The following is a 9145-nucleotide window of genomic DNA, read 5'->3' on the forward strand; positions in this document are numbered from 1 at the left end:
AGTTTCGACCCATGGCAGAGGTCTCTTTGCCCGTACTCGTCAACTCTGCAAAGAAAAGAGGTATCTGCTAGCAGGGAAGGCCATAGAGACAACTTTTCCCCCTTTTCAAAGTGAATAAAGTAAGTTTTCAACAAGAAAGGTTCTAAAACCAACACGCTATATATTTGGGGCGATTTGAATTTTCGGAGAATAAAGTTAAGTGGAAACGTTTGTTGAGGTGATAGGCACTTCAAAGATTGTGATTATGGTAGTTTATCATCACCAACTTGAAAACGTAATCTCCACATCATGCTCATACATCATTCTTGGTTTCTGTCAACAGTAATTTAAAAGAACAATGGAGATTCAACAAAGGGGATTTTTTACACGACTCTGTGGTTCATCGTGGCAGAGCTCTTTTGAATTACCAGGGTTCAAGTGATGAACCTAACGATCTGGAGAAACCTATGATGTCTTCTGCGCCTGTCAGTCGAGGATATGACAGCAAATCAGTTATCAAGGCAACACATCCACGCATGCTCAATACCTCACAGAAAAATATATATCCTTTGAAGGCCAGAAGCACAGAAAGAAAAGATCTCATGGTGATAAGAAACAAGTGGGATTTCCTCGGTGATTCTAAACACAAGAGAAGGAATTTCAGGAGAAAAGATAGGAAGTCCAAATCGAGAAGGAAATTTGAAAGAAAACAACAGAATTCTACTCTCTATGAACAGTTCTACTGTCCAAGTTCGTTTAACAAGACCGAGGTCAATAGGTACGTTATCGTTTTCTTAGAATATAGGCTGCAGTGTACGAATAATAGAGAGCTTTAGATTCTATACCTCTTACTAACCGAGTTCGAGGTCCGTACTGTAAGTGACGGACCGAGTTTTTTTCCGTTGATTTATGGCCCAAGCGCGAAGCGCTTGGGCCATAAATCAACGGGATCCGTAAATTTACGGGGATCCGTAAATTACAGTACTGACCGAGAAAATGATGTTAGTAAGATATTTATTATATCTCTGAGGTTAACCGGTGCGCGGGCAAGGAAACTAGTCAAAGTCAAGCGGAAGGTTCAACTGCCACAAAGATTGCCGTGCCAAAATCCCAAAAACTAAATCTTCTTGGCTGTTAAGTTTGAAATAGTTGCTTGCAAGATTCAAACAGTTTTCAGTACAAGTTTATGCGACAGAACTGACATGAAAAACTCGCTAGATGATGTTTTGTCGAAATTTTAAATTTAGCGGGCTGTACAGCGGGCCGTACTTAGAATACGGCCCGCTAATTTAGCCAATTACAGCGCGCGTACTATCTGAGAGATATAATAAAGTACGAGAACGACTACGAGTACGAGATTTTCTCATAAGACAACAGTGAGCGTGCGCGTAAACCAGCGTCATTTTGGCGGGAAAAACGTGATGCCGTCGTCATTTTAGTACGAGATTTTGCAAAAATGTCGTCGAGTCAAAACAAGTCAACAACACGGTAGCAGTTCTGGCATTTTTTGATGAGCAAAAAGGCTCAGTTACCAGCAGTGAGAATAACTGAGCAACCTATACTGCTAACAAAGAGTAAGATTAAGCGTACGGGTTATAAATCTCCTTAGTATTTTCGCTATAAACGGGCAGTCAAAACTCGTACTCGTTCTCGTCCTCGTCGTAGAATCTAAAGCTCTCTAATGAAAAGGGAAGGGATCCCTGAACGTTACACCTTACCCTTATATTTAATTTTCGTTTACTCATTACTGTTATGTCATCTCACTCTATAAGATCAGCAAAACGCACAGAATAGGGAGCTTAAGTTTTTGAGCCACGAACGGAAGCCGGAACCGGAAATGAACTTATTGCATTTTGAAACTAACTGTCTCTAATAGAGAAATGATACTGATTGGGCGAAGACAAGTTAACGTTGCACGCTTAAGCTTCCTAATATGAGAGCTTAACACACCGAAATGTTTCAGTTTGACGAGTTTATAACAAAGCAAATAACGACGAACAAGACTAGTTGTATTTTTTCTCCTCCCTTTGGGGCTCAGAAGACATTACGCAACTACACTGTAGCAACATATCCGCACGTACGTGAACTTAGTGTAGAACCACTGAATAAATTAATACTTAACACTTAAAGAGCGACCATTGTATAGAAGTATTGCTTTCAGTTTTTCCTTGGTATAATTTGTCATTTCAATCCGCACGTACTTTATGTGGAACCACTGAATAAGACTTACACTTAATGATGAATTTTGGGTCAGGACAGGCCACTAAAGAGCAACCGGCGATTGTATGGAAGTATTTGGTTTTTTCCTTTGTATATGTTTTTATTTTTGTTCCTTTTTTTACGTCGTCTTTGCACTGGTTCCTTTTCTACACCAAGTGACAGCCAATAGTACGTTTACAGCAACACGTTCTTTGTGTTTTTGGGGTTTAAGCAACGGTCTCTCGGGACGCTTTTTTAGGAGCATTATTCAGTTAACGGAACCAGTCGTTTCGCTTACGATGCACTGTAGAATGATATATGCACTCCTCCAGAAGAACGCGAGGGGTTATCATGCAAGTGTCGGCTATCGCCTCGTGGATCCACACCTACTTTGACAATGTTATGACGAAATTCATGATCAATAACAGGACAGAACGCATGAAAAACTGACATCAATTTGTTAATTCATTTTCATTCATCGAGTCCTTCACGGGATCGAATGAGCTCCACAAATTGACCGGTTCCCAACTGAGTGGTTTCGTAGCTCAGTTGGTAGAGCATCGCACCGGCATCGCAGAGGTCATGGGTTGTGAATTCCGTTGAAGTCGCCTCAAATTTTCAGGTGTCTATGAAGAGACAGTAGCTTAAATTGTCCAGTTTAGTGCGAGGAGTACACTTCACTGTTTCGTCTTTCTGTTCCTGTTATACCCGTGTGATCCCCGGATTCTCTGCGTGTCGTAAAAGGCAACTGAAAGAGAACACCGGCCTCCTGGCAGCAGGGGAGACATCAGCTGTTCTTCAGCAACTAGATAGACCCTTTGCATAAATGGCGCCCAAATTTGAATAACAATACTTGATACATCTTTAGCCTCACATTCATGAGAAAAATCCTTTGTCTTGAAACATAAACACGAGGCTAAGTATTGTTATTCTAATTTGGGCGCCATTTATGCAGTGGGTGTATTATCTCTAGCACCAGTGAAATAGCAGATCGGCAGGCGGAATAATTCAACGGCTGGCGGTCAAATAGCACACTGTCGGTCAGTTGTAACTGTGAGAGCCGAGATGTGTTTTAGGCTTAATGTAGACAGGCTCTACAAATGGTACACGTGGAAAGGAGCTGGGGCGCCCACCAACGTGCTTCTGCTCCAAGACTGTCATGTGATGTTGAATCCTCCTACCTCCCCAGGGTATGGAACTTCACGTGACGTGATTTATGTTGGGCAACTTTCGCGAAGTACCCAGTAGGTGGCTCGGTAGAAACAGTGCTCAAATTAGGATACACCAAACTTTCACCTTGTTGTTTTGCAGAGATTCTCAAACAAAAAACGATTGCATCATATTTCCTCGTTATATCCGTCGTTTTCTTTGTTGTTTCCGTTGTGGCTGCTTAAACTCCTTGGTGATAAGGTGGAGAAGGCGGTGTTGTATAAACTCGTTCATATTCTTTGGTACAGTACTTAAAAATCTCCTTGATTACTCTCTTATCGCAGGATTAATGAAGCTCTTGAAGGATGGGTAAAAAGATACGCAGATCAGCGTTTGGTAAAACAGAGAAAGCAGAGACGTAGGCAAACCAAGGTGGGGAATTTAGAAGTTTGTCCATGTTTTAAGCCAAAATCGTTTTTGGAAAGTTAAGGGTCAAATTTGGTTATAATATTTTTTTCCATTTATTTCGGTCTGTTGTAGATGGAATCTGCCATCAAGGAGCTGGCCTTAAGAATAGCATCAAACTGCACTTCAGACGTCAAGCGAATGATCAGCAGGTCTGTGATCATGTTTTTGTCCAGCTTAGTGATTTCTTTGAAATTCAAAGCACAGCTCAATCAGTGTCTCAGCCACAAATCTCCTGCTACAAATTATGTATCTGCTTATAGAAAGTTATATTTATTATACTGCTGCTTTACGAATATGTTAAAACTTTCGCTCCCAAGAGTGATGGATATGTATTTTCTCTTTGCAACATCAGTACATTGTCAAGCAAACTGTTGATGAGAATAAAGAAATTTATCACTTAAGGGTTTTTGTTTAAAGATATCATCAAATTCCCATAACTGACAATTAAAGGATTGTATGGCAGTCAGTAAGGAGAATTAACATTTAGAACTAGCTTGGGAGTGGAAGTGTTAAAAAGCGCCTGTGTTGCCTGGCTATTATTCTTCACGTACATGGCACCAAGTTTCTTTAAACTGATTCTGGCTTAGAGTTTGCGTTTTACCTTCAGAATCACACAGCCTACAGATTCTTTAAGATTATTTTGACCCATTTCGAGAATTAAACAAGAGTTTCCTTTACGAAGTACTCTGGCTACATAGTTTTGCTGAAGCAAACCATAACGCTATTGATTATTTATATTTTGGCCAGTGTCAATATTTCTAAGTCGCGATATTCTGTCTTCTCAGTCAGATTTACAATACAGAACTCCTCTGCAACAGCCATCCGAGATCTTTTCTTAGTGGCCATTGTACCAGACAAAGACAACTTTTTGTGACGCCAGTTACAATTTTTACTTTGGAACTTAAACGATATGTAAAAGTAAAACTTTTTCGCATTTTGTTTGAGGGAAATTGATTTTTCTTTGCTTAGGCACAAGTTTTCACGGAAGCCCAATTCGGCCTCCATGAATGCAGTTCAATTGTTCCAAAGCGGAGATACGTAAGTTAGGTTTATGCTTTTCTATTTTTCTGATTAGAATCCAAACTTTTAAAGTTTAAACCCCCAATGTATTCAGTTTCAAAGTAACGGAAAATTTTAAGCTACTATACGTTAGTCTACCAACCTTTCAAAAAGGGTCACTTCATTTCGCTCAGCTGCTTGGTTGTAGCGCGCGACCAAGTGTTATGGTTGCTATAGATGGTTTGCAACCAATCTCTAGAGACAGATAACAATGCTGCGATGTACAATTTCTAGTGGACGAACAAAAGGAGCTAATGAGAGATCTTTTGTTTTTCTTCCACCAACATGGCCGCGATGACGTCACGTGAAAACCACCCCCCTACTAGTTGTTCCAGGTAACCTATGGTAAGAATATAAAACTGGTCTGCTTTCCGGTTGGCAGTATTGTTCAATTCTCGGTTTTCACATGACGTCACGGCGGCCATGTTGGAGCCCCTAAACAAAGGAACGGCGGCCATGTTGGAGCCCCCACCAAATCCTCCGGGAATTTAACTCTATTATTATGCAAACGTTTTCTTTTGTTTTCGTTGAAAAACGAAGCTGTTGATCACGTGAGTGATAGCCAACAATATGTTACAGTTTTATTCTCTCGTGCCTTTAAGCTTTTGCTTCATTTGCCCCCTCACAGGTTATTTAGTTCGGTCGTTCGCCAGGTTGGTTCGAACTTTCGCCAATTCTTGCATTTATTGTTTTAGCCCTTATCCGTTTGTTTATTTTTACGTTTGCCTTACTTCTGTTAGTTCCATTGCGATTCGGTTTGCCAATCGGTAGTATTTTAGCACAAACACACGAGGCAAAGCAATGAGTTTGTAGACGTAATGAATTAATGCGGCTTTTTTCAACGGATATTTTTGTATATAATGAAGACATTGTAACGAAGAAAATCTTGCGAAACGTTTATGTAACTGAAGGGAAATCAGTGTCAGATATAGACAGGTCAATGCCCGGGGGTCAATGAAACATTTCTTAAGTGTCTTCTTGAATTCTTAATACACTAGGGCACCCAACGAGCAAATTAAGCCAAAAGCCTTTGAAAGACATTTCTAGGCTCCTTGTAAGGTACAGAGACTGTCTAAAGAGATGTTTTTATCCCCTAGAATAATTTGATCTGTTCGGATATTTTAGCTGAAATTTGATTTGTCCGGCCGAGAATTTTAGGGAATGATATCTTCATTTCAGAAATTGCTAGCTGAACGTTACCTTCTAAGAACTTCCAACCGAACCATTTGCTCATCCTAAACTGCTAGGTGACCTTTTTAAGTGACAAAAATTGCAAAGACATCCCTTCCGAAAACGTAAGGAACTACTTTTTCCTGGTTGCGAATTTGTTAGGTGATGTTTTAGTAAAGAAATCTGTAGCTGTTTGGCAACGTAGATCCGAAATGCATAGAACAGTTTGACTCTCTCGAACACATATTTCACTGATTATCGTTGGGTGCCCCTGAGTACATCTTAATATTTGTTCAAGTTGATCACTTATACATGTAATGTAGTGACATTCCCCCAAAATTGACTTCCATAAGACTATCATCGTTAAGGCTGTTCCGTTTTGGCGTAAAATGAAACCAATATCGTGCTCAATTACGGCGTGGTGATTTTTAGGTACAAGGCTTTTGAAGACGAAATCAACAGGAAACCCGATACTCTGTACGTTGTGTCTTTTCGACGGGTGAGTATCCAGTTTAGGGATGAAGTACTGTTTGTTATTCTTGTCTGCCGTGCTTCCAACTCTGCAATTAAGCTTTGTCCTTTTCTTTTTTTAGGATCATTTGGTATTTCCTGCAACAGAGTTCAACGCTACTCAAAGACCGAAAATGTCTTTCATGATAATGGCAGCCCCAAACAGTAAGCTGAATTTTGATTGTTTAGGCTGTAATCATTGAGAAGTCGACTTCGGTAACGAGCACAGATCGTCAGCTCTTGTTCGTGTGAAGCCCGGGACGACTCGGCGACTGTCAAATAAAGGAGCTTTGTCACGTTGCTATGGTCTCGCTGCAGAAAGCACAAAGATTTTTGTTAAGACCTGTGATTACACTAATCATTTTGTTCACAAAAAACAAATTTAAATCGAGTGGAGAAACACTATTTGTTATGCCTCTGAAATAGCTAGTGCAAGCGCTATGATAAAATGTAAAGGGCACGAAAAAACAAATGGTTTTGTCCTACGAGTTGATAAGGGTAAATTAGCCGCTCTAAGAAACAACTATGAGCAGACGGCGTTTCGAGCGTTAAGGCGCCCACAAACTAGGAAACAATGTTGCGGAAACATTATTGCGGAAGCAAATGTTTCCCTGTTTGCTGCCCCAGGAAACAGTTTTTGCGGAAGCTTAATTTGCTTCCTCGTTTGCGCACTGAGGAAACATTTCGGGAAACAATGTTTCGTGGTTTGCGTCAGGAGGGCAACGAGTCATCGTCCTGATAAGTCATTATATCCGACAGTCTCATCCACGTGCGAAGAATTCAGTATTTGCTCACGTAACTGTCAATATGCATACTTTAAGCAGATGTAAAGCCGCTGTTACACGTTGAGACCTTTAGCTGAAACTTATGTGCAAGTTTCAGCAGGCATTGTACCGTGTCACATAAAAGGTCGAAACTCGTTCGGGAACATTGAAACTGGTCTCGAAATGTTGTTTATGGCCTTAGCCGGTATCTGATTGGCTTACGCAGCGTAGCGTAACAAGACCGAGCGAGACGAGTTTCACGAAGTGGTGTTTCACCCAACAATTTTGTTTCACCCTGAAACTCCTGTTCTTATTGCCACTGCAATTGCTGCGATTGTTGCAGCAACGCAACGGAAGTTCAAAAAAGTTTCACGAAACCGACCATGTTACACCGTGCAATGCTTCCTGAAACTTGTTTCGCAGCGCCGTTGCACACAAGTTTCAGCTAAAAGTTTCAATGTGTAACAGCGGCTTAAGTAAAAGCGTGCAAGAACACCTTAGTTAGCCAACCTTCAACATGTAGTATATTTGAAAACCTGGGTAGTGACTTATCCACTGGATAAAGTTATCCACCCTTCGAGCAACTTGGGCCTTAAAAGATAGAAGAATGTCATCTATAAACGCTTCCCATGAGATATTTTATTTATCGTTGTTTAAGAACCTGAGTACTTTAACGGATTTGCGTAGGTAAAAACTAAGGAAGAATTGTTCTTGTGCAGGTTTGGGCATGAATTTGAGAGAAAAAAAAAACATTTAAAGTTCTTAAAGCCTGTTTTGCTTTTCTAGGAACCGAGTGGCACCAAGACGATAGCAGTAACACCGATATGATTACCATGATGCAGATAGATTGCCAGGTTATGGACACGAAGCTTGTCAATATTAAAAGATCAAGTATTCCTGTACAACATTCGGACACACCCTTCTTCACCAAGACTTCATTCACCGCCCCGAATGGAAACACCTTTGTCAAACCAGCCAAATAAATAAAACGAAGCGCTTCCAATTATGTAGTTACAAAAATGGAGTATATAGTTATTAAGAAGAGAACCTTCGTTGTTGTTTAGGGAAACACTTTCGTACAACCAGTCAAAATCACGTTGCTTTTTATAGCCAAAGGCAAAAGCTTTACAGAAGATAGTTATTTAGTAAACAAAGACTTTTGGTTCTTGAGCCTTCAAACACTGCTTATCTTTCGTGGAGGCCATATTTTTATCACATGAAACCATGTGGACTTTTCAATTGTGAATAAAACTTGTATAATTTCGTCTTGCTTGCAGGCTACTAAGTATGATTTAACACCAATAACATTAAAATAATGCGCGTTACGCACCTTGTCCCTAGGAGAATCGTCAGCGAGTTCTGTTGTTATTGCAAGTGATAAAATATTCATCGGTCTTTCAACTGCCGTTGAAATTACTTATGTATGGTTTTATAAAGCAAAAATTTTCCCCGATAGTTTGAAAGAAGAAACTCTAAACCATTTAAGTGTTTACATGCAAAAACAAATTCCTTGTCGGGCTTATTTGTAAGTGACACCGGTAAAATCGCTAGCGACATTAGCGTAAGCATAAGCATGGTTAGCAAATTCAGTAGTCCTTTGATCAGGACAAACTATTTGTTTGCAAAAAAGACGCTAACAAGACAGCTGGCCTTTGTTTGTTGCTTGTGCCCTTGTCTGTTGTAAACGGGAAAGGGTAATAATTTATCTCATTCTCGTCACCAAAAGCCTCGGATCGACTAAGGCGAGCTCTTCTCTCCCTCAGTCAAGAGAAGAGCTCTGGGGTCGAGATCGGGTAATAACTGTACACTTCAAACAATCAAAAGCCAAAAAAAATATTTATCGCCAA

General features: G+C 40.2%; 1 protein-coding gene across 1 annotated transcript in view; it reads left to right on the forward strand.

Annotated features, from left to right (window-relative positions):
- The window catches only part of LOC137992998 (cyclic AMP-dependent transcription factor ATF-6 alpha-like), a 22553-nt gene extending 13991 nt beyond the window's left edge, over positions 1 to 8562 (forward strand). The window contains exons 11-17 of the mRNA XM_068838644.1: positions 323 to 757; positions 3672 to 3759; positions 3868 to 3944; positions 4765 to 4833; positions 6457 to 6523; positions 6618 to 6699; positions 8085 to 8562. Of these exons, the coding sequence (XP_068694745.1) occupies positions 323 to 757; positions 3672 to 3759; positions 3868 to 3944; positions 4765 to 4833; positions 6457 to 6523; positions 6618 to 6699; positions 8085 to 8281 (1015 nt within the window). The 3' untranslated portion in view covers positions 8282 to 8562. The remainder of the gene's footprint in view (positions 1 to 322; positions 758 to 3671; positions 3760 to 3867; positions 3945 to 4764; positions 4834 to 6456; positions 6524 to 6617; positions 6700 to 8084) is intronic.
- Positions 8563 to 9145: the final 583 nt, after the last annotated feature.

Source organism: Montipora foliosa, chromosome 2 (genome assembly GCF_036669935.1).
Source record: "Montipora foliosa isolate CH-2021 chromosome 2, ASM3666993v2, whole genome shotgun sequence".
NCBI classification, from domain to species: domain Eukaryota; kingdom Metazoa; phylum Cnidaria; class Anthozoa; order Scleractinia; family Acroporidae; genus Montipora; species Montipora foliosa.